Source organism: Phalaenopsis equestris, unplaced genomic scaffold, assembly GCF_001263595.1.
Source record: "Phalaenopsis equestris unplaced genomic scaffold, ASM126359v1 Scaffold234930, whole genome shotgun sequence".
Lineage (NCBI taxonomy): Eukaryota > Viridiplantae > Streptophyta > Magnoliopsida > Asparagales > Orchidaceae > Phalaenopsis > Phalaenopsis equestris.
The window spans coordinates 47,765-73,727 of record NW_018252827.1 but is presented as its reverse complement, the minus strand read 5'-3'; the positions used below and the strand labels follow the sequence as shown (position 1 = coordinate 73,727).

The 25,963-nt window shown below is 35.3% G+C and overlaps 2 protein-coding genes across 3 annotated transcripts; one reads left to right on the top strand and one right to left on the bottom strand.

The window, feature by feature from the left end:
- Window positions 1-564: 564 nt before the first annotated feature.
- LOC110039044 (putative glucose-6-phosphate 1-epimerase) lies at window positions 565-25,963 on the top strand. Of its 2 annotated transcripts, XM_020743989.1 has the most exons (9): window positions 565-708; window positions 1,055-1,188; window positions 1,299-1,373; window positions 2,192-2,248; window positions 2,348-2,511; window positions 3,421-3,555; window positions 3,767-3,869; window positions 8,105-8,204; window positions 9,018-9,490. In XM_020743989.1, the coding sequence occupies exons 2-9, from the start codon at window positions 1,078-1,080 to the stop codon at window positions 9,227-9,229; spliced, it is 957 nt and encodes a 318-aa protein (XP_020599648.1). In that variant the 5' UTR covers window positions 565-708; window positions 1,055-1,077; the 3' UTR covers window positions 9,230-9,490. The 2 variants fall into 2 exon arrangements, with proteins under 2 accessions (XP_020599648.1, XP_020599650.1); XM_020743991.1 differs by lacking the exons at window positions 565-708; window positions 9,018-9,490 and adding an exon at window positions 25,629-25,963 and having other exon boundaries at window positions 715-1,188.
- Window positions 22,197-23,360, bottom strand: LOC110039045. The gene has a single exon (XM_020743992.1). It carries the CDS (start codon window positions 23,239-23,241, stop codon window positions 22,351-22,353), a length of 891 nt encoding a protein of 296 aa, XP_020599651.1. The 5' UTR covers window positions 23,242-23,360; the 3' UTR covers window positions 22,197-22,350.

The window sequence follows — 25,963 nt, the reverse complement described above, 5'->3', positions numbered from 1 at the left end:
AACGAGTATAATCTTCTTCCTTATTGTGTCAATCTTATCTTTTTCTCTCAATCCTTGTAATTGCTGACCAGCTTATTTGTTTGTTTATTTGTTCTTTACATCAATAACTACATTTTTTAATAGTATGTTTTATGATAAAAATTGCATGAGTAACTTGTTTATTTTTTTCCTCGATGGCTTAGCTATTACAAGGATTGAGAGAAAAATTCTACTCCTTTGTAATCTCTCTTAATGTTTATTTCGACCCTTTTCGAGAACCTTATAAACTTATAAATGTTGTAATTTGCGTTTTTACGATCTAGTTTTTAATAATTTTTTAAAATAATCATCATTAACATTAAATCATGATTAATTAATCTTTTAATAAATTAAAGTAAGGATATTAATCAATAATTTTTTTGTTAAAGATATAAAATTATGCTGGAAACCAATCAAATAAATATTCGGCTTATCTTAATTTGGATGAATTTATCTTCTTCACTAAAGGGATCCTTAGGCAAGGCCTAAAAGATGATTGTCGTTTTATCTTTATCCATTCTTGATAAAATTCAAGCTAAGCTCCAAACAAATACACTATCGGGCAGGATCCGAAAGGTCGCCGTCCCTTTTATATTCGGCCTTTCGGTGGTCGGTGATCCATTGATCTGCTAATCAATCTTCGTGTTGGATCTCGTCACGTCTGCGTGTAAAGCGTTTGTTGAGTGTCAGGTTTCACCGCTTGTTACTTTTTAATTTTGTAATAAATGCCCAGCTTTTGGAGTTCTAGTTACTCATTAGTTTCCGTTGATCGACATGCTCTTAAACTCAAACCATGAGCTTTGCATGCTGGGTGGTAGTTGTTGCATTTGGTTTAGATTCACGAGATACAGGGCTTTCTGGTCACATGAAAGTTGAGGGGGGAGCAGTGTTAAGTGTCGGGCTTCAACTGCTTTTTACAGTGGCAATGTCCATGGGTGCTTTTATTTAAGGCCACAAGGGTGTTCTTGCTTGTCTATTTGTGAACTTTTGACGTAAGGAGAGGAGGAAGAAGTTTTTTAATTTCATTTTCTTATAGAGGTTATTACTTTTGGCCCGGAGATGAGGCAATCTGCGGCTGTTTGGGATCAGAGATCAGAGTTCGAGATTGCAAAGGATTGGAATGGAATTGATCAGGTTGTGCTTCGAGTTCCTAGAGGAGCTTCTGCCAGGGTGCGATTTCATTCCTTGTTATTGCCTAGTTCTCTGAGTTGGCGATTCTTTCAGTTCTTAAAATTCTGCGGCTTTCCTTTGCTTTTTGGTTAAAATGCTTCTTTCTTCAGGTTAGTCTGCACGGAGGACAGGTAATCTCATGGAGGAATGAAAGGGGTGAAGAGCTTTTGTTCACCAGCAGTAAGGTGAGCTAAAACTAGTCACGTTTGGCTTGTCTAATTTTCTTTCACCTCTGGTCTTCATGATTTTGATGAAGATTTGTGGCCGAGTTAGTCTGATGAAAAGCTCATAACCTTCTGGGTTATCATGATCTTTCTGATTGCTTGAAATCTAATTAGAAGATGAAAAGTGTTTTCCTTTTTTCCTTAACTCCTTTAAAATATGAAATGCTTTTGTGTTTTGTGAAATGATTTAGAAGTTTTATTGGCGTGAGTTTGTTGTTGAGCTTTTATATGATGACCAAATCTTCCCCTTTAAGTATTAGATTTCTGTAAAAATTGGTTCATGGTTAATTTTTGCACCGAACTTACTCATAGAATTGATATTATTAATAATATTATTATTATTATGCTAGATTGTTGTTTGGAGCATGAACTGAATCTATTATATATTAACAAAATGGGGGGTAGGTAGGAGGTCATTTCATCATTTTGTTGTTTATTAAATATCCAATTTCTAAATTAGGACGTTTTTTTCCAAGTCATCACACACTTTTTGTCTATTATTACGAACCTCTGAGTCATTTGCTGGCCTAACATTTCAGGAGAATTGATATTACTTTCTAATTATCGTCTCTTGCATTACAGCTGGTTTCATGCTTGTTTTATATATATATATATATATATATATTTTTTTTTTTTCAGTAATATACGCACAACTTTAGAAGTTTCACATCCTACTAAAGCTTTAAGGAATATGCTAATTTTATTAATCCACTGCAATTCGTGGATGAATTACTTTTAGATTTTTGTGAAATTTTCTTCATCTTGATTTCTAAATGCAGGCAATCTTCAAGCCGCCTAAGGCAATGCGTGGAGGAATTCCTATTTGTTTTCCCCAGGTAAAATGGGATTTTGAGCATCGCTCAATGTTTGGCATCAGTTAAAACATCTTTTAACCGAATTTTTTATACTTTTTTTCTTTCCTCATTACTCTTTAGTTTGGAAATTGTGAGTCTCTTGAGCAGCATGGATTTGCAAGAAACAAAATATGGAGCATTGAAAATGATCCTCCAACCCTACATCCAAATGATAGCAATGGAAAAGTTTTTGTTGACCTTTTGCTAAAGCCAATGGAGGACGAGCTTAAGTGTTGGCCTTACTGGTAGAGCTTCTTCTGCTCATATTTATGTAAAGTTCCTAATTATCAGTTAAAGTAGCTGTTCTAATTGTTTTTATATAATTTAATGAATATCACTTTTGTTTTTGTGTTTTTTTTTTAAATATGTAAGTTACCATTTTATAGCTCATAGTGTTGTTGTTGTTAAGGTTCACGGTCAGTCCTAATTATTTGTAGATCAGCACAGTCCATTCTCATTCAACAATTTGTTTCTGCTCTAACGTTTGAAATGTCTGAATAGTGCATTTATTAGAAAAGAGAATATTAGGTTACAATTGAGATAGTGTTTTTCTTAGAAAATATAATATTAGATTAACATTTTGTGAAAGTAGATTTACTCAAAATAGAGCTTCTCACATGCAATATCAACAGGAGAGAATTGAGAATAAGGGTTAATAAAGCTATCACAATATAGGACTAATAATGATAATGCTGGCATACTAAATATACAGGAGCTGCCACCCGAAAAGAGGAATTTCTCTAATTGAATTACATAAATCAACTCATTATACAAAGAGATGATACTAATAAGTAGTCTGCCCAAACACATGCACAGTATGAATCAACTATCAGATTGTCTATTTGAACAAAATGGCTAATTACAGTACAAATGTAGTAAACAACCAATTTCACTTAGCCACCATATCCAGCATATAGTGTTCATTTAGTAATACATATCGTCCCACAAAAATCTTAGAAGCCTTCTAGTCTTGATGCATGTAAGGAGATATTACCAATATTATCGCATTTATGCATTAAGCCTTTCATAATGTGATATTCTTTTGCTACTTATTTCTGAGATACCGTCTTATAAGTCTGTCTCACTGTCTTGCAACATGTAAATGTGTAATGCGATGAGCATTTATCTATGTGTAATATATTGTTTGATTTCAGTTTTGAATTCCGCCTGAGAGTGTCTCTTTCAATGGATGGAGATCTAACGCTGATATCTAGGATAAGGAACATCAACGGGAAGCCTTTTAGTTTCTCAATTGCTTATCACACGTATTTCTCAGTATCTGACATCAGGTACCCAAAACTTACAGTGTCTTCTAAGTGAAGCAGCATCTTCTATTCATTTATTTGTTTGCATTTCATTTTGGTGGGAAGATTAGCTGAAGTATAAACGAAATTATTTTTTGAAATTAAACTGATAGGACTTTGTTGAGTGGCTAAAATTTTTATGCTTTACATATGAACATCTCCTTACAATGTTGTGTCACCCAAAATATGACCATAGTGAAGTAAGGGTTGAAGGCTTGGAGACACTTGACTATCTTGACAACCTTTGCCAAAGAGAACGTTTTACAGAACAAGGAGATGCAATAACATTTGAGTCCGAGGTAAATTTACAAAATTTAAAAAATTCCTGTGATTTTTTTATTGTTGAATATTCATCTTTAAACCTGAATGCTAGTTGTCACTTTTCTTTTTGTTGTTGCAGTGTTATTGTGATTTAGTATAGTTCCCCATTGTAACTAGCTAAAGAGCCATTTGTCTTTTTAATTAAGAAAAAATGTTTTGAAAGCTGATGCAATTTGTTATATTTGGTTGGATGCAGCCAGAAAGCGACATTGATTTTAACCTTCTTAAAAAAATTCCTTAACTTTTTTTTTTCAGTCATTTTTATTTTCAGGTACAATTTAATTGATAATAAATCCATTATTTCCTAAAGTATGTTTCTTCTATTGACAACTGCTAAAGAGTGTCAAGGGCCCATTTGATTCCTAGTAAAACAAATCAACCTAGATTTTGAACTTCATGAATAAGTCCTAGTGTGCAAAGACTAAAATCCAAGTAGGTTTAATTGATTTTATGATTAGATTATTTTCAACCAATCAATGATTTTTGAATTCTATTAAGATTGCTTTGAGCTGAGAAAGTTGAATTTATTTTGGAAATTGTGCCCATTGAATTATTTTGACTTTTAAAACTATGTTTTAAAAAATATTGAATTGTGTTTGCATTGTCATTTGGTTAGGTATATTTAGAAAGAAGTATTGATTTTAAAGTCTACGAATCCCCCAAAATTCTTTCAAATTTAAAGCTTTCATTTTTATAAAACATATTTTATATCACTAAATATAAGAAGTGCTCGTCGATGGATAAGATAATTTTGCAAATGATGTCTTGTTCTTCTCTTTTTGAGGGCTCATTTGGTTGTTGATGGATAATATGTTAAATAAATTAATGATTTTACTTTAACTAAATTCACTTTTAAATTAAAATTTTCACTTAATGAGAAATTTTAATAGTTTTTGTAAATTTTAAAAGCTATGTTGATTTCCAACCTTCTATAGAACGATCTTGTTACTATGTTCTTTTCATAGTTGATTTTTCTCGCTTCACTTGTCCTATGATTACTGAAAATGAAGTAGATTACCACTTTATAAAATTTAAACATTATGTCGAACTTCAATTCAATACATCTATTAAAACTCTTTGATGGTGGTGGCGAATATTAAAATTTTCTTGTTACAAACTTTATACAAAGTTGTCATAATTCACCAAATAACTTCACCTGAAGAGAATGACATAGTCGAAGACAAGCACATTCACATTCTAGATATTTCTCATGCTCTTTTGGTCGACTCCAATGTACCTTTATTTCTTTGGGGTGAAATTATGTTCAAAGATGTTTATATTATTAATAGATTACCTTCAAAACTTAGTCATTCTATGTCCCCATACCATATTTCTATGTTGAACTACCTGACTACACTCATTTTAAAATATTTGGCTAAGCTTATTTTTCTTAGTCACCATCTTCACTTTGTTACAAACTTGCTCTACGATCTATCTTCTGCATTTTCATTTACTATCTCGCTAACACCCAAGGTTTCAAATGCTTCAACCCTCTCGCGGGTAAAACTATCATCCCTCATCACGTGATCTTCAACGAAACTCGTTTTTCATATAAGCAACAATATTCTACACCTGAAATGTGTCTACAATTGCTTCCACCCCACTTCCAACTCTCCTAACTACCACAATTTCCCAACACTATAAACCAAGTTCAGCCACTACTTACATCTTCTCCAATCTCTCAATATCCGACTCCTTTGATTTATCTACATCTCCACCACCCTCGGTTCCTACTCAAACCATTCCCACACCTATCTTTCAACCATATTCCACCTCTCTAGCTCCATCACTTCTTCAACCATCTCACCCTAGGACCAAATGCTCTAAAATTGGCTTTCTACCTCGCAAACGGTCCCTAGATCTTCTTCATATTCATCATTTGTATAAGGAACCTGTCACTTCTAAGTTCTACCCAAGTTGTTACTCAATCTAGGTGGTGTGAAGCCATGAACGAAAACAATTAAACTCTCCAAAATCAAGATACCTGGATACTCAATCCCCCTCTATCCAGTTAGCCAATTATTGGCAGTAAATGTGCCTATAAAATTAAGCGTCATACCGACGACTCTGTAGTTCGCTATAAAGCTCGTTTGGTTGCTCAAGGATATCAACAAGATTTGCTAAATTATAATGACACTTTCATCTCTATCTAAACGTCCTACCATCCATGTTCTTCTTGCACTTGCCCTCTCCCACCATTGGCAAGGTCATCAATTGGATGTTTATAATGTTTTGCTTCATGGAACTCTAGATGACACTGTGTATATGAATCAACCCCAAGGTTACTAATCAACCAACTCATGTTTGCATGTTGAAGAAAACTATTTATGGCCTTAGACAGCCTCCCCGGAATTATTTACACCCTCACCAGTCACCAGTCATCTCTTTCAATTTGGTTTTTAGCGAAGCAAAGCCAACTCCTCTTTTTCTGTTTTAATAAGATACAACACGTCTCTATCTTGTTTAGGTAGATGTTATCTTATTTATTCGTAACAATAGTTATGCCATTCACACTGTCATCAACAATATACTCCTGGAGGCCTCTCGGTTCAGCAACCAAATTTTTGGGTATCCACATCTCTACTACATTGGATGGTATGCACCTATATCAAACTCACTATCCTGCTCTTATCCTTAGTAATGCCGGTATGTCTGATTGCAAGCCTCTCTCGAATCCTATATCCCCCTCTATAACTCTCTCATAGGATTCTCGACATTCCTTTACTAATCCCAAACTTTGCCGTATGCTTGTCAATTCACTTCAATATCTTACCATAACCCATCGTGAAATTTTCTTCGCCGTCAATAGTCTTGCTCAATACCTTCTCAGTCCTCTCATTCTTTACCACCAACAGCTCAAATGCCTTCTCATTACATCAAGGGGACTCTAAATCTCGGTGTCCCTCATCATCAAGCCGATCCTCTCACTCTCCGTACATATATTGATTCTTGTTGGGCTAGTGATTCTTCTGTCGCTCCATCATTGGATATTACTTCTACTTGGGCAACAACTTAAATTACTGGACTGTCAAGAAACAACCAACTGTAGCACTTTCTTCTACAAAAGTTGAGAATTGTGCTCTCTCCAACATAACTACCGATGTCATATGGCTTCATTGCCTAATTTAGGACTTACGAATTCCTGTTAATTTACCTACTACTTTTCATTTTGACAATACGTCTAGTGTGGCTGTCGCTCGCAACCCAGCTTTCACGTCTGTACTAAGTATATAGAGATGGACTACCACTTTATTCGAGAAAAGATACAATATAGAGAAGTTTACATGACCTGCATCAACACAAATGATCAACTAGCAAATATCTTTTACTCAATCATTGACGATTCAATTCATTGAACTTCGTGAAAATCGGATACTACACCAATATTAGCTTGCGAGAGGATAATAAAATACAATACCTCAATAGAAATATTTATTTAAAGCCCTGCCATCACAACTACCTATTATGTGTATAAATATACTTGTACTTGGCTGTTTTTTTGTATGTTGCTGTATTCTCTATTATGGGAAATAATATTCAGTTCTTTGTGTTTCTTCTCCGCTAGCATCTTTTTTACTTTTCTTGCTACCTTTTTTGTTTACCCAATGTGTTCAACTACTACTTTATTTTCTCTCTCATCCAACCATTGGTTGAATCAAAAAATCTCATCTATTTTCAAAACATAATCTCTATCTTCAAGCATCCATATGAGACCAGAGTGTGAATTTGAAATATTTATTTTTGAAAGAACATGAAATTTGTTTGTAGAGTTTAAAAATCATATTTGTCTTACAAGTTCATCTAACCAACCACCATATGAGTTCTTGCAATATTTCAAACATATGATTTCTTCTACATTCTTGTGGATTTTACATTACATGGAACGAATTGAACCCTTAGAAAGAAGAAATTGTAAGATTCTGTCTAGTTCTGCAAAATATGGTGGCAATCTTGATGTTATCAAGCATGTCTAAATAGCTACTAAAAGCATAGAACCGTTCTTTGATTGTCAATCTTTTTTGACAAACAACTCCGATTTTTTTTTAAATGGTTTCATCAATCAATTGAGATTAAGTCATTGTTGAACCACACAGGTTTTACATGCGAGGTTTTAATTGCTTGAGCAAAGGATGAAAAGTTTGTTTTTGCAATAAATGTGCTGATAATTGATGGTAATTTTTGTTCAGGTTTAGATGTTGTTTCTGATCTGCAGGTTGATCGAATATACCTGGGCACACCTAATGTAGTTGCCGTTCTTGATCATGAAAAGAAGCGGACATTTGTTATCAGAAAGGGAGGATTGCCAGATATGGGTGAGATGAATTCAATGAATGATTCATCTGTTGCATTTGAATTTAAACAAAAAATATCATTTTTAGCAAAATGAGACCTTTTTTTCGCAAATAAAACTATTTTTATTTAATAACAATTTTTTAAATGATCAATGCATCTGCTGTGCCAGAAAGCCATAAGTTCCATTTTAATTTCTAGTATATGTAACTATATGTCCTAATAGTCTCCTTGTTTAAAATGGACAATATTTTTCAGCCCAGGTAGACCTTACTCCCTAAGTTCTCGACTTTCAGTAGGCCAGTAGACTTGAAATTTAAAGAAAAACACACATCAGGCCCAATAAAAAAAACTAGTTTTAGAGTCAATTCAATTAATGAATTTATGCTATTAATAAAGTGAGAAGTCATAAAACTTCCATCTTTTGCTTTCCCTAAAAATATAGTTTCTTCCAAGTATTTTGTTTTACCACTCCTAACATTCATATGTGACATCAACCTTAGCTAATTTACTACAGTTTGATGTAACCACGAAAAACTACTCACTATCTTTTGAAAATAATCTAATTTTAAAGTTCATTTGTTTATAAAGGGACAAAAACTTGAATATTAGTTTATAAAAGCTGAAAAGGTTTTCCTTCCTTATAAGTGATCCAAATTATGAAAAATTTTCTAGAAAATCTCTTATTTTTTGTCAGAAAGGTATGGCTTTGCCGAAAGAAGAGAATGCAAAGCTGTATTAATCCATTGCACGAGTGTACAATTTTGTTTTTACAACCGCTGAACTGTTGGATGCATTTTAGTGAGATAGCTACTGTCATGTTTTCATATTTGTAGTTGTTTGGAATCCATGGGAGAAGAAATCCAAGTCCATGTTAGATCTCGGGGATGAGGAATACAAACAAATGCTGTGTGTGGATGCTGCAGCCATTGAAAGGCCAATTACCTTAAAAACAGGTGAAGAATGGACGGGAAGATTGGAAATCTCAGCTGTTCCTTCCAGCTATTGTAGTGATCATCTTGATCACCACCTCCTTGGAGTCATGTGAGAGAGAGAGAGATCGGGGGAGAGATAGCAGAGCCTTTGAATCTTGTGATAGAAGTAAGACATTGAGGGAGAGATAGCAGAGCCTTTGAATCTTGTGATTGAAGTAAGACATTGATTTCTTAATGAGGTTTAGAAGCTTGGTTTTTTCAGTGGAAGCTTTTGAACCATTTATTTGCTGTTTGTTTTTTAGAAAGCAGAAAGCTATGTGGTTTGTATAGTTCTAAAACAATTATGATTTGTTATGGCAATGCCGTGTCAATTTTTTATTGTGCCTACTTTCTCGAAGAAATAAAGTTAATGTTGTTTATGGGTAAGTTGCTCTACCAGTGTGTTGTAAAGTTCACCCAGTCATCCAGTTTCAATAAATCAATTGAAGTCATTGAACCAATCCCAGTTTAGTTATCTAACTTGGAAGTATTCCCAACTATATCTATCATTGAAGACCAGATTTGAGCTTTCTATTGTTGGTGACCGGCTCAGTAAGTAGTCTTGAACACATGGTCTATATCATTCACACAGATTAGTACTAGCACAGTTCCAATTTTGTCTTCAGATGAATCTGTCTCTTAAGGATCAACCTGCTGACTGTTTTTATGAATCCAGGCCAGTAAAGTTTATAAAACCTACCAATCAATTTTGAATCATCTGTTTTATTAACCAAGGAGGTTTATCTCCAACCTCTCCGGACAATGTCAACATTTCCCCTTTTTGGTCAAGAAGGAGGTTCATTTCCATTGTGATAAAGTTTGTCAGGTCACCTTTGATGATATCAAGCGCTACTTATTGGCACCACCAGTATGACTAGCTCCCATCCTAGGGAAACCCCTTATACTGTATACAACCACACTAGATGAGTCAGTAGGGGCATGCTAGCTAAGTTAATGATGAGGGGAAGAGATCGCCCTGTACTATCTTATTTGGTGTTTCATTCCCACTGAAATGAAACATCTGCCAATCAAAAAAATTGTCTGGCATTGATATTCTCAATTCAGAAATTGAGTCATTACATGCTCTCACATCATTCTAATGCGATTTTGAGGGTAAATTCCTTACAATACTTAATTACTCATTCTACATTGGCCGGAAAATTAGCCAGATGAGCCATGATCCTATCACAGTTTGGTGTTTCATACGTCCCTAAGCGAGTCGTCAAAGAACAGGCTTTGACTGACTTTCCAGCTGCTCATCCAATTATGGTTGATTCATCGTTGAATGATGAGTTTTCTGATAAGCATTTATTGGCCATCGACAATCCCGAGTGGGAATTGTACTTTGATGAGGCATCTTCTTTAAAGGTCCACCGGGATCTATCCCAAAAGTACGGTCAGGGATCAAAAAGATCTTAGTATCCCCATAGCAGGGTATTCTTCTCTATTCTTATAGATTGGCAGAACTGCACAAATAACGAGGTGAAATATGAAGCCTTGATTCTTGAGTTGGAAATTGTCATCCAGATGAATTTCAAAAAGATTAAAGTTTATGGCGATTCACAACTCATAATCAGACAGGTGTGGAGGGCCTATAAACTGCTCAAGCCTGACCTATTGGGATATCATAAAATAATCATGGCATTATTAAAGCACATCCCTGATGGAACTTGATTAAAATATCTCATTCCTCAATCGAAAGTTGTCGCTCTTGTGAAGATAGCAAAGAATTATCTAGTTCTAATGAGGATCCTGTGATAGTGGTGATCCCAGAAAGAAGGTTATTGTCACCAATACTTTTTAGCACTCTAGAAACCTCCATGTTGAGTGACAAAGGCATAGACCTTTCCGCTTCTGATGAATCATATATTGATTGGTTTCAAGCCTTCATCGCATATTTGACAAAGGAGATACTCCCCGATGATCACTCCCTTGCTCCTTAAATTCAAAATCGAGCACTCTCATTCACTATTATGAATGATACGTTGTACCGTCGCTCTTTTGAGCAGACGTGGCTTCGATATGTCGATAGGAATGAGGCCCAAAAGATCATGACTGAAGTTCATGAAGGCATCTGTGGGTCACATCAATTGAGCCCCAAAATGAAAATCAAAATTAATCAACTTGGCTATTATTAACTTTTATTGATCCTTGATTGAATGGAATATGCCAAGTGGTGCCATCAGTGTCAAGTGTTTAGTCCCGTACCTCATCAACCCTCGAATGTGCTATCGTTGGACCTATTGAGCCTCCGTCCTCTAAATGACACAGATTCATTCTTGCGACCACCAACTATTTTTGTAAGTGGGTGGACGTTGTTCCCTTGAGGGAGGTGAAGGCAGAAAATGTGTCGCACTTTGTTAAGAACAACACCCTATGTCAGTTTGGTGTGTCACGCCGTATCGTATTCGATTACGGGTTCACCTTCAAGAACATCAAAATCAATAGGCTTGTTCATCGCCATCAAATAGATTGGCAGTTTTATACCATATATTATCCGAGAACTAATAGATTATTTGAAGCTTTTAATAAGATTTTGGTCAATATTATAAAGAAGACTTTACATCCTAGCAAAAGAAAACGACATGAGAAGCTCTCGAAAGCCTTATGGGCATATCGTATGACATATCACACATCCATAGGCTCTAGTCCATACACATTGTCTATAAAGTCCGAAGCAGTTCTTCCCTTGGAAGTTGAATTGCCTTCGTTGAGAGTTGTTATGAGCAACGATATAAACAACAAGCTAAACATCAGACTGTGATTGGAAAAATTGGATAACCTTGACGAGCTGAGGCTACATGATCAACAAATCCTCGAGCTTTACCACGATCGAATGACCGAAACCTACGATAAACGCGTGAGGGGCTCTACTTTTACGGTTAGAGACATGGTATTAGTCTTGCGTTATCCCATAGTGACTCACTGTTGTACACATGAAAAATTTGAACTCTCATTGGAAGGTCCATTCGTGATAGAGACAGTCTACGAAGGAGTAGCTTACATGCTAGTTGACGCAGATGGAACTCATCACATGCCTCCGATCAACGAAAATTTTTTGAAGATGTTTTATGCTTAGGCATTACTTGTACTTGTTATGTTTTATACACAAGTTATTTTCAAAATTTTTGTACTCATTTAGCTACATTATTAAGTAACAAATGTGTATTATTGATACTTTCATGAGCTACAAAATTGCCCTGTTTTGATGCTTTATATATGAGAATCACTTGTGATGACATATTTTCTACACTTACTGAGAGACAACTTAGCGAGGCTAGCAAAGTGCGTACCTATGGACATTCATATGCTTCTCTTAAAAGTGATTTTTGGGTTTTATCCAAGCAAGGTGGAAGTCCTTAGGGCAACCTATAATTGCACTCTTGATAATCAGTATATGAGAAACTATGTATCTCTCTTACTGTAACGTTTTCGACCATATGCTTTACTCATATAATTATTAACCATACTTTTCATGCTAAATGCGTTGACCTTTGACCTGACCCACAATTACTTGTATTTTTAATCTCCTTAGTTTTGTCAGAAAATATATCTCAATTTATATCTAGCAGCTAGTATGAACACAAATAATGATTTATGAATTATTTAATAAATTTTCACACTAGAGGTGCTATGTAAGTATACGTATCGTTTCAAGTAATGTAGGATTTTCCTTAAAAACCCCAGTATCGATCCCATGAGGAATGCGGTAACTCTTAAAATCAACTCACAGAAATTCTATTTAAATTGCAAATTAAATAAATAAGGGGTCTAAAATTATATGTTTACTAAAAATCACTACTTAAAGAGTTAAAAAAGGAAATCAACAACTAAATGTAATAGCTTAATAAAGTATAACAAGTTTGGATATTATGAAAAACCTTTCCCCTTGCAAAGAGATTTTAATCTCTGTAGGATTCAAATGATTTAAGAAAAAAATGAAGTATTGTGACAAATAGAAGCATCTCTTATTCTTTATCCCCTCCCATTGCTTGCAAAAAACATTAGCTGACTTAAGGTCGATTCCTTAACATCTCAACTCCACATTAGTGCTGTTTAGCCTCTCACCTCTAGATGCCCCTAGCCTATGCCATCGTATTGACTGAATCCCTAATTCTTTTTCCCCTTTTGGTGCTTGCAAAAAACATTAGCTAAATTAAGGTCAATTCCTTAACATCTCAACTCCACATCAGTGCTATCTAGCCTCTCACCTCTAGATGCCCCTAGCTTATGCCATCGTAATGATTGAATTCCAACGTTAGGGCACTAAATCTTAAGCCAAATTGATAATAATCTAGCCTGTCACTCTAGATTTAACCAATTCTACACCCATCAAAACTTATCTCCCTATTTAGTTGCACCCCCCCTTAGATGATCGCAATGATTCTGCCTATAATGAAGTGTGGTATCCACTAGTTGGGTGAAATCATAGCCCTTTCAAGTCATTATATTTCTTAACAGATTTTAACCTCACAAGTGGTCAGTTTGTAAAGTAAATGAAGATTTGGTGAAAATACCATCACAATTTTTAAGAGTAAAAATAAATCTTTAAATCATTCTCATCTCCCAATATTAAGTCCCATATGCAAGAAGAAAGAAAGAAAACTACTTAGAATTCATGGAGATTAAATAAAAACAAACATTTGCATTGAAATCCAAGTCTTACAACAAAAACTTAAACACAAGTAGAAAGTACCTTATGTCTTCTCCCCAAGCAAACTTCTGGAGTTTCTTTTAAGCAATCTCCAAACTTCTTCACACTAAAGCACACTCACACTTACACTTGAAAACAAAATATGAAAACCTAACTCATTATTGCCGCCCAATTAATGTTTTGAGGCTCTAAAAGGTCTATCAATTCGGTCAAATCTTTCTCATTAAATATAAAACAGAAAATAACCATGGGTTGCTTCAAACACTCCTCCAAAATTTGGCCAAATTCGATATCTTCTAGAAAGGTAGTTACTGGCACTATAACGCCAGTCTTGGGCATTATAGTGCCCTCCAAGGTCGACAGTGACGCTATGACTCCAAAATCAGCATTTTTGTTTTAGTTTTTTCCTATTTTCTGTAAATGCCCATTTCATGTACATGAAATCAAAAACATGAAAAATACCGTCCTTTAAAGTACAATATCATAAAAAATTTACATAAAATGCTTATAAAATATGCACTAAAAATAGGTTATTTTGAGGTTGATCAACTCCCCCAAACTTAAACGTTATTTATCCTCACGTAACTTTTTATACTATATAAAATTTATAACATGTGGTAGCAAATTTAACTTAAGGAATTCTATAATATCTGCTTTATAAATGCTATAATAAAACTTTCAGAAAAATTTTTAACAACTCAGGTTAAAAACTAAAGTACAAGAACATTTTGTCGTCAAGTTTAAGAGTTCTGATTTTCTATTTATTTCAAAAATAACTGCAATTAATAATACTTAAGATACTTAGAAGAATTACCAGAAAAAAAATTTCATGAGAACTTTATTAGTAAAGTGTTCTAATACTTCTAAGTCTAAGTTAAAAATGTAATTAAGCATCCTTCCTTAAGATGATTCAAGTAGAGTCAATTTTTTATTAGGCATCTCCTCAAACTTCTCCTCACATAGTTTTTTATTTTTGTTTTTGTTTTTCTTTTTCTTTAAATATCTTTTCGATCCTTTCTTTCTTTCTTCTTTTTTCTCTTTTTTTCATATGTCATGTGAGAATTACTATGTCTGGATAGCCTTTAATGATTTTGAACTTCACTATCCTCCTCTTAAATTTAAAAACATCTCACATTTCTTTACCTTAAAAAATGTGTTTTAGCTTTAAGATTTTTCATAAAGTCTCAATCCTTTTTTTTTTCAAGTATAAATCTATGATTCTTAATATTTTTAAAAATACAGTTTTCTTTACTTTAAATAGCAAAAGCATAACTCCAAACCATTCATACTAAATATCTTAATTCTGGAATTAACCTTCATTATAAAAAAAATTTACTTAGGTTTTCTACAACTTTCATAAAACCAAAAACATAGTTTTCTAAGTTAACTCTACATACCACATGTTATGTTAAATATAATTTTGAAAAATACAATTACTGAGAACAAAATAAAGTTTAGTTTAAAAAGAATTTTCTCCCTTCCCCCAAATTTAAAATTTTAAACTAATTTAAAGCAGGAAAGTTCATGAAGGAAGAGAAAATTTTTTAAAATTTTATAACTTTTATAACAATTTAAAATTTTATAACAAGGAAATTAATGCAGGTACAAGTAGAAAAGACAAGTATTGAGTAGTGATAAACATAAGATTAACATGCATAACATAAATACTACTCTAACATTTAATTTGGAGCTAAAGATAAAAAGTAGAACTAACAGTTTAATAGAGACAAAGAACTAAATACAAGCACATTCCAACACAAATACAACTAATCACGAGCATAATAAAGTCCAAATATTTAAACATATCAAAAGAAAGAAAGAAAACAACACACTACACATCTTCATCATCGCCAGCATCATCATCATCATCATCACCACCATCTCCCAAATCTATATCTTCATCCATCTCAGAAGGTCGATATGGTGTGAAAGTGGGGCAAGTAGGAAATTCCACAGAATGATCACCTCCAATATATCTCCATCATAGCCTCATTATAAGCAAAATCATACTCAACCTTCCTCAACGTAATATCATCACTATGGTACAAGTGAGATTCAAGGCCTTTTACCTGATTCTGTAAAGTTATAAGATCTCTTTGTTGAATCATCATTTGTTCCAAAAGTGAATGCAGAGAAATCGAATCAGAAGCAGATGGTCTAGGAGTAGGAGCAGGAGCAGGAGCGGGAGTAGAAGTAGAAGCTGAAGTAGAAGGTATGTTAACTCCAGTCCTAGGTCTAGTCCCAAAATGTCTCTCATAATTTTCCAGATTTTTTTTTTCCAATGGGTTTATGTGAGGGCAAAGTTTCTTCCCAAGTCTCATACTTCACACCAAAATTAGTACACAAAGTAGTAATAAGAGAAGGCTAGCCCAAAACTCCTATAGTTCTTCCTCTCAAGAAAACAAACATGTTGGTATAAACGAGGGAACTAATGTCAATAGGTTTCTTCATCTGAATACAATAGTTTAAAGTGGCTCTCTCACGGGTTACCTTGTTAAAATGGTTGGTAGGCAGTAATCTACTAGAGATGAAATAATGTCAAGTTCGAGAATGAAAAATAAGTTTTGAAAAAGCAAAGTTCACATGTCACCCATTCCTAATTTTCCAAACTCCATTTCCATCAGTCAAAACCATCAAACTCCATTTCCATCAGTCAAAAATCCCATAATCTCATCTAATTCATCGTTAGTGTGATGGAACTCAGAAAAGAAGCAAGTAGGAACAATGTGCAGTTGGTATATGTGGTTAATTTGAACAGAACTAATATTCACATATTGCCCTCGTACATAGACTAAATCATCAGATTCGTCTGACAAGTTCGCATAGAACTCTCGAACAACTGAAATTACGGATATGACAGTGAAATAACAAAAGTGTTCCCACTGTCGCTCTGCAATCAAGTACTCAATAATTCCGCTGCGACATAGAAAACTGCGTTCTGCAATGAACTTCTTTGATTGCAGATCAACATATCTGTCCCGTGCCCTTGCACTAACAAACTTATCAGAATCAAAAGTTGTTTTCTCCTTGCCTCTCTTCATTTTAGGGCCACGTGTAATCTAAAAAAAATTAAGATAAATTCCAAAAATCACAAACTCAACTTGAAAAGGCTCCGAAAAACACAATCTATACATAAAAAAAATCATTCAACCATGGATTTCACACTATTTTCATCAAATTTTAGACCTAATCCACAATGTGGGTGAAATTCATTTTCAAATCAAAATTTTTCAAAGCCAAGGTGAAGATCTTACCTAAAGATGAAGAAATCCCAAGTTTAGAAGCCTAACTCCAAGCCAATCAAGCACGAATTGAAACCCTAGGGGAGAAAAATGCGAAAGATGGAGGAAGGGGACAAAGCGATGGTGAAAATTGCGAAATCTGTGGGTCTAGGCACTTAAATGACTCACGGGTAATTCTACGCTATAGTGTCGGGCGGTGGCGCTATAGCGCCATGCATAGCCTGATGAACGAAGCTATAACGCCCAAATGTGGTGCTATAGCGCCATTCATACCCATCCAAATTTAAAATTTATTTTATATTTGCAGAGGAAACAAAAAATCTAGGATGTAGATAGACTATTTTTCAAATTTTTATAGTTATTGAGTTCACCGCCATTCCAAAATTTTAAGTTTGCAAACTCTAATTTGAAAACATAAGGCCAATTTTTCACAACAGAACATAATTGGTTTTTTTTGTATTAGTTATAAGTTCATTACATACAACACAACCACATAGACATCAATTTGATGTTCATAAAATAAAGACAATACAAACCACACTAAGTCTTAAAACGAATATGATACGCACAACACACATAATTACACAACACTAAAATAGAAATATCTATATAAAAACATCCTTTAGGACCACTCTTGATCAGTGGTGATATTCTCCATTCCTCTTACCAAAAAATTTTGATTGTTGCAATGATAGAAAGGAGCATGAGCAAATTCCTTAGCAAATTTGTCGTCGATCCACTTAATGGTTCTATACATAGCCACTTGACCATCTTGGAAACACGCTAAACTATTGAATTGCATTTTCAACTGTCAATCCATAAGCTCTTATTGGTGGGACAACTTTTCAACCTTTGAATGCATACAAGAAATCTCACCTTCAATCTTCTCAAGCTTTTCCATGAGGCGCCCCAGACTTAATGCAAGATTTCCATTGAAGTAGGTCTGAGCATCCTTATGCACCAACTTATTTTCTTCAAATCTCCAATTGCCATTGCTTTCCATGATCTATCAAATGAAATTACCTCTCTCAAATCTCTTTAGAATACATAAGAATGTCATAGGGATACTTTAAATCCCATCCTAGGAGGTTTTATATAGAGGAAGAAGAAAAGAAATCAAATTTTTGGCGGTTTAAAGGAGTTATTTGAATTGTGGCGCTATAACGCTAATTCTAGCGCTATAGCGCCAAACTTGCATACTCAATTCTCATATTTCTTTCTTCACACTTCATGTCCTTTAATATAATAATGTTTTGTGCCAACAAAATCGTATAAGACTCACAATCATTGTATATAACTCATCACAACAACAATTCAAATTCAAATCATCACAACAACAATTCAAAATCGTATAACAACAAAATCGAATAATATGTTGTTATATCATCTGTAAGCCGCTGGCGCCAAAGATGGGGCTTGCACGAGCTGTGAATCATTTTAGTCATAGTTTTTAACATATGTCATAGTGGTGTGATGCCAGGAAAGAGCTTTAGGTGCTCAAGGAAAGTCATGATCATTGAGGAGCAGTGTTCCATCGTCTTTCAAAGGTATCGTTGCACCGTATATGAAGTGCATTGTTACATCTCCATTGGGGAGTGTCGTTGCACACTCATCACAATGTGTGGTTGCATCGTATTATAGGTGCATTGTTACACTGTCTTTGGGAAACATTGTTGCATTGTCTGTGGAGTGTGTTATTCTATAGAATGTCTCGTTATTCTATAATATATGATGGGATTTCACAGCGCATGTGATTCTGCAAGAGGTTTCATTTTAACGATGGTCGGCAGGTGGTGGTTCACTATAGTTGATGGTTGAAGAAGTGGGACTTATTCCTCAAATTTGCGATGCTGAAGAGATGTTGGACTTCAACTCGACTAAGCTTCAGTATTCTTTTGGCTCAATGTCCCTAATATTTCCTAAGAAAACTAAGTATTACTTGTGTTTTATTTATTCTTGCTTCATTCGACCAACTCTCCATTTCATTCATGTGATTCACAAGACAATTTGGGATCCATTGATATCATACTAAGGTAAAATTGAATAAATAAAAATAATATAAATAATTAATAAGTTGGAATGATTTAGGATAACATCCATAGGCTGTAGGGGCTGGAGCCCACATCTGCATGAGTTGGAAGCCAGTATGTCGCAGCTGATCCCTTAGGACACATTTGTGTGCTGTAATGATGTTCATAAGCCATAGAGACTAGAATTAAAAGCTGCATGAGTTGTGGACCACGTTGGTTGTAATTTGTCTTGTAGGAAGTTATGGTGAGTTGTGATGATGTCCGTAGGTCGAAAGTATAATGGTTGAGAGCTGCACAAGCTGTGGGTCACATAGGTCAGAATAGTGTGTTGTTATATCATCTGTAAGCCGCTTGGCCAAAGATGGGACTTGCACGAGCTGTGAATCATTTTAGTCATAGTTTTTAACATGTGTCATAGCGGTGCGATGCAAGGAAAGAGCTTTAGGTGCTCAAGGAAAGTCATCATCATTGAGGAACAGTGTTCCATCATCTTTCAAAGGTATCTTTGCACCGTATATGAATCGTATTATAGGTGCATTGTTACACTGTCTTTGGGAAACATTGTTGCATTGTCTGTGGAGTGTGTTATTCTATAGAATGTCTCGTTATTCTATAATATATGATGGGATTTCACAGCGCATGTGATTCTGCAAGAGGTTTCATTTTAACGATGGTCGGCAGGTGGTGGTTCACTATAGTTGATGGTTGAAGAAGTGGGACTTATTCCTCAAATTTGCGATGCTGAAGAGATGTTGGACTTCAACTCGACTAAGCTTCAGTATTCTTTTGGCTCAATGTCCCTAATATTTCCTAAGAAAACTAAGTATTACTTGTGTTTTATTTATTCTTGCTTCATTCGACCAACTCTCCATTTCATTCATGTGATTCACAAGACAATTTGGGATCCATTGATATCATACTAAGGTAAAATTGAATAAATAAAAATAATATAAATAATTAATAAGTTGGAATGATTTAGGATAACATCCATAGGCTGTAGGGGCTGGAGCCCACATCTGCATGAGTTGGAAGCCAGTATGTCGCAGCTGATCCCTTAGGACACATTTGTGTGCTGTAATGATGTTCATAAGCCATAGAGACTAGAATTAAAAGCTGCATGAGTTGTGGACCACGTTGGTTGTAATTTGTCTTGTAGGAAGTTATGGTGAGTTGTGATGATGTCCGTAGGTCGAAAGTATAATGGTTGAGAGCTGCACAAGCTGTGGGTCACATAGGTCAGAATAGTGTGTTGTTATATCATCTGTAAGCCGCTTGGCCAAAGATGGGACTTGCACGAGCTGTGAATCATTTTAGTCATAGTTTTTAACATGTGTCATAGCGGTGCGATGCAAGGAAAGAGCTTTAGGTGCTCAAGGAAAGTCATCATCATTGAGGAACAGTGTTCCATCATCTTTCAAAGGTATCTTTGCACCGTATATGAAGTGCATTGTTACACTGTCTTTGGGAAACATTGTTGCGTTGTCTGTGGAGTGTGTTATTCTATAGAATGTCTCGTTACTCTATAATATATGATGGGATTTCACAGCGCATGTGATTCTGCAAGCGGTTTCACTTTAACGATGGTCGGCAGGTGGTGGTTCACTGTAGTTGATGGTTGTAGAAGTGGGAGTTATTCCTCAAATTTGCGATGCTGAAGAGATGTTGGACTTCAACTCGACTAAGCTTCAGTATTCTTTTGGCTCTCAATGTCCACCCCCCCCCCACCAAGAGGGGTAATGATTATATTGATGTTGAAATTGAGTGATTTTGGACTCGTTGAATTCGACTCTATAGAACACTCGATTCTCTCATAAGCATCTTAGACTTGGAATTCATTTGATAATTCAATTATACACTAAAAGTTTCATATTGGTTTAACAACCCGATCCGGGCTTGATTTAACTCGGAGCTGACCAACTTTTGGGATATTGTTGCAATTGAATATTTCTTTTAAAAAGAAATACTCTGAGATTAATGGCAAATAATTTAAGATTAAAGTAGAGTGATAAATTTATTAATGATATGAATGATTGCGCATAAATGAGGCATGAAATAGCTACACCTCCCATCATGTCCCCCTTCTTTTAAAGGGAAAAATATTACATCATGACTCCTAACGTAGAGCTATGTTCGAATTAGAATATTCGGCTATGTTACAGGAATATTTCATCTGCATTATTTGTAAAAATGATGTGTTATTCGAGTATTATATGGCGTTATTAGATTATTTTGCAGTGTTTTTGAAATATTCCATCGCGTTACTTGATTTGGGGCTGAAGTGTTATTAGAATATTCACTCGCATTGCTTGATTTGGGATTGTGTTATTCCAATAACATAGTGAAAATTGAAACAACACGGAGAATATGCTGAATAATATAGCTCTAAGTCAATTAACGTGATGAAATATTCCAATAACACCGCAAAATAATCGAATAACACCATATAATACTCGAATAACACATCATTTTTACAAATAACGCAAATTGAATATTCCCATAACACAGCCAAATATTCCAATCCAAACGTAGTATCTTAGGAGTCCTGATATAATATTTTTCCCTTTTAAAGACACCCATCAATTTTGGTTAAATTATCATGAGGCTTTCCTTCCATTCTTTTCCCCTTCTTCTAAAGATGACCTTCAATTCTGGATAAATTATTACAAGTCCTACGAAGTAAATAGAGCGACTAATCATTGTACTCTCTCTCGTCCAACGCTCCTGAACGCTTACTAAAAATGAGATATTTTCTCACTCACCATTCCTGCGTTTAGGAAGAAGAATCAGCTCACGAGAAAGCGGCAAAAAAAAGTCACTTTAAGAATTTTTTTTTATGCCACACTCGCCCAATAAGTGCTGAACAAACTTCTTTGTTCAGGAATTTATTATAAAACGTTCTGAGAGGACTAAAATATGATCAAAATTCGATTAAAATACAGCGCAATTTGTGCTTCATTTGTGCAATACAATTCTTCATCTATGCTATAAATTTTAATTTACATTCAAAGAACCCTGATCATTCCTCAAGCAAATTACTTTTTGAGAAAATCCTTCTAAAATTTTTACCCTTTTTTTCACAATATGTTGTTTGAAACTCACCAAAAAAAATAAAAGAAAAACAAAACATTTTTGAACTTTTTCCCTCAATCATCAGAAAATATTACATTCGATGTCTGGACAAAGGGCCCAAATACAACGAGGGTGAAGGTCGGATTCCTCTTCTCCTCAGCTACATTTATGCTGTCCGAATGTAATATTTTTTTTCCTTATCACAGCACCGGCACAGTCCTCGTTAATCCAGCAACAGGAATTTTTCTCCCTCCAATCCACATAACGTCAAGCACCTGTCCTTCATCAGCCTCTTTCCTCATCTCCCTTACCCTCCTCCTTGCCACCAAACTCCCCACCCAAATCGCCATCCAACTTACCAAAGCCAAGCTCCCTGCCCCTCCCAAACCCACCATCCACATCCTCCACCTCTTCTCCCTTGCATCCGCCGCCGGAGGTGGCGGTGCAGCCGCCGGCAACTCTCCTATCAAACCCTTTGCCACCACGCCAAAACTCCCCGGTCCTTTCGTCAAACAACATCCGTTCAACTCCTCTCCTTCCAAACTAAAATATCCTCTTTTCCCAAACCGAGCACAGTAGCTCACCGCTCTGTTTTCCCATGCCGGGATCTTAATTACAATGAGCTCGCCCGTCAGAGTGAAGCCGAGTTCACGACGATTGGAGTGAGTTGCATCCCCACCATCGTAGGCGAGAAGTCCAACGACTGGTGAAATTAGAGAGAAGCCAGACTCTACGCTGCTAGTGTACAGAGAATTGGAGAGGTTGTGGCCTAAGTTGTAGCTGATTAGTAGTACTCTTCTGCTAAAAGAGTTGGAAATGATGCCAGGGGGAAGGTGAAAGGAACTCAAATTGGCACCTTTTAGCCAGAATGTTCTATTTCTTATCAGCATAGCTGATGCTTGGACGCTGGTGAGGTTTCCCTGAAGAGGAACTTTGTACTCAACGTCAGTAAGGCTGACGTCCATTGCTTCAAAGGCGTTCTTTTTAATGGTGGAAATGAGAAACTTGTCATTTCCAAGGCAGAAGACGAGGAGGAAGGAGATAAAGAAGAATGTTTGAGAAGCGAATGAATGGCGTCGATTTGGTTTCATGAAGCTTGTCTATGTGGTTATGTCTTCTGATATTATGTTGTGAAGGAGGAGGTGGAGGGGAAGAAAGAGCCATGGAGGTTTGCGGGGAACGTTTCTTCTTCCTTGGAATGGTGGTTATCAAATAGACTACATTTGATGGCTCATTTTTTTGTTTTATTTATTGGACATTTATTTTCCTTTCTGTTTGGTTCTACTCGGAGTTCGGCTTCCAAAGTGCTCGTCCCAATTGAACGTCTCAAACCATGCGCGAGTAAAAGGTCCCAATTTTTTATTTTAAACGCCAATTTAGTCCTGGTTGGCTCCTTCTAATCGGCTCCTTCTAATCGATTAATTTATTTAGGAAGACTAGAATTAAATTTGATGAAATCAAATTAATTTTAGAGGATTTAAATAAAATCAGCATGCCCAATGATCTGAAGCGAATTATATGGAGAGGACGAGTCTTCTGTGTGATAATTTAATTTCATTTTTTAAGGGAAAAATTCATGTGATCTTCATTATTTAATCTAGATCTTTGATCAAATGGGGGTGAAGTATACATTTTTTACGACATATACTTTAGAAAAGGACAATACTTTTCAGTAAAAAAATGCATCTCTTTCTATTATTTTTTTTTTAAAATTAAGTGTGTGCATCTAAATTTATACAGGAGAATTAGTATTGTGGTTCATGATCTTTATTTGTAATAACCAATTCAAGTGTACTGATATAAGAAAAAACTCAATTACTAATTCATAGGAAAAGTTCTGGTCCACTTACAAATAGATATTAATGTGCAAAACTTATAAAATAATCTCCCGAGATAGAAACAGGCCATTCAAGAAGTATTGACATGGATTCCTTTGTCATGCTATCATTTTCTGTAGAAAGCAAATTAGAAGTCTTTTTATTTACACCTGTTTAATTTTCAGTACAATTTTTAGGAATGTAATAAAAATATTCATGTTTATGGGGGCTGCACTAAAAAGCAAGATCGTCGGTTAAATTCTGCCCTGCTAGAGCTTTTTCTACTCATGACGGCTATTTTCAAAATCCTAGCCGCCAACCACTAATAATATTCTCTAATGCTTCTATCCTCGCAACTCCTCCCCACGCCAAATTCAACCACACCTTCATTCCTTATAATGAGAAGAAAGTAGTTTTCTCTTACAAATAAGATGAAATTAACTGAAATGGTCTTTCACCTTGGTTGGGTATGCGCCCGACCGACGGCCTTTCTATACTAATCTGCTTTAAACAATCTGTAAATTCTGAAAATTAGGAGGGACCATTGATGTCATTTCTGTTGAGGGTTTCTTGCTTTCAAGTTCACTGATGCTAGGGATTTAAAAATGGTACTACCTTGTTGCCCTTGGTACATTAGTAGTAGGTCTTTTATTACTTTTAATTTGTAACAGAAAATTTCAAAGAAATTCCTATTTAGGTTCAATTTCCTTATATTCTTCTTTGTTAGATAGAATTTGGGATCTCAAAGATTGCTGGCAAAATTGTCCTTCTTTTGGATGTGGATCCTTGGACTGCCGAAGGCAATCACCTAATATTTTATCATCTTAGTGTTAAAATTAATACAAAATATTATTACAACATGTTGAGTATGAACGAAAATTGACTCCATGTTTGACCAATAACTCCTTTACTCGAGATTCTTCAATCTGGCTAAAATCTACATCCTATAAGCTACCCTTTCACCAAGCTGTGGAAGAAGCCATAGTCGAACTAGGGGTACCCTTCCTTAGCCTTCTAGATCTAATGGCAGTATCAAAAGTACCACTCAACCTAACACCTCACCTCCAAGTTTCGACCTCAATAACCAGTCTCTACAGCTCTTCATAACACCGAGCCTCGTCTTTTCATGGCAATGGAGCCAACTACTTCCTCCCGCAACACACTTCCTAATATCACTAGCCTAAATGTTGCATATACTCTCAAATATCACCCACCACACCGCTTAATTCCCTTTTAGACTAACATTTTTGTATTTTTGGGAATTTTTCTATCCTAATTGAAGATGCTTTCCTTCCATCCTCTTCCCTACCTATAACCTACAAAGCTAAGAAAGGTAGACCCAATGCTAGTTTTCAAGCTTAATAAAAATCAAAGTTTTGCCTTAAGATTAGCTCTTAATTTTCTTGTAGACTCAATTGTGATGCATGCATCACTGGCTGCAAGAAGCTTACCCAAGAGAATAATTTTGATGTACTATGTATAAGTTAGACTAAGTTATCTTTCTCAAAACTCTCTCCCTCTCTCTCTCTCTCTCTCACTCTCTATCCCTCCTGATACACCAAAAAATTATTCAGTTTTTCATATATATTTTAATGCATATATTTGGTCAACTTTGGTGAAATTACACTTTAAATAAAGTTATTTTCTTGTTTTTGATGCAGGTATACTCGATTTGGGGAGTTGGATTGAAAGAAACAAAAAGATGAAATTAGGAGAAAAAAAAGGCAAAGAAATGTTCTAGCGCTGAATGACGCTAGAACGAGTGTCGAACGGCTCTAGCACACCTGTATGGAGCACAACCAACGCCGAATGACGCCAGTCAGTGCCAAAATGACGTCGAGATGGTTATTTCTCAAAATGCATTGAATTTGGACGAATTTTAAATGGGCGCTTAAGGAAATTCTTGTGTTTTTGGCCACACATTATTTAACCACCCATTTTGACAAAAAGGGGGGCTAAGGAGGAGAAAAGAAGAAAAGAAAAGAGAGCAAAACTT

Excerpts from the sequence above, each read along its gene's own strand:
- LOC110039044 (XM_020743989.1), top strand. The coding sequence starts at position 1,078 with ATGAGGCAATCTGCGGCTGTTTGGGATCAGAGATCAGAGTTCGAGATT. Across the intron at positions 2,249-2,347 it reads TTCCTATTTGTTTTCCCCAG|TTTGGAAATTGTGAGTCTCT; the intron begins GTAAAATGGGAT and ends ATTACTCTTTAG. Across the intron at positions 3,556-3,766 it reads TTCTCAGTATCTGACATCAG|TGAAGTAAGGGTTGAAGGCT; the intron begins GTACCCAAAACT and ends ATATGACCATAG.
- LOC110039045 (XM_020743992.1), bottom strand. The coding sequence starts at position 23,241 with ATGAAACCAAATCGACGCCATTCATTCGCTTCTCAAACATTCTTCTTT.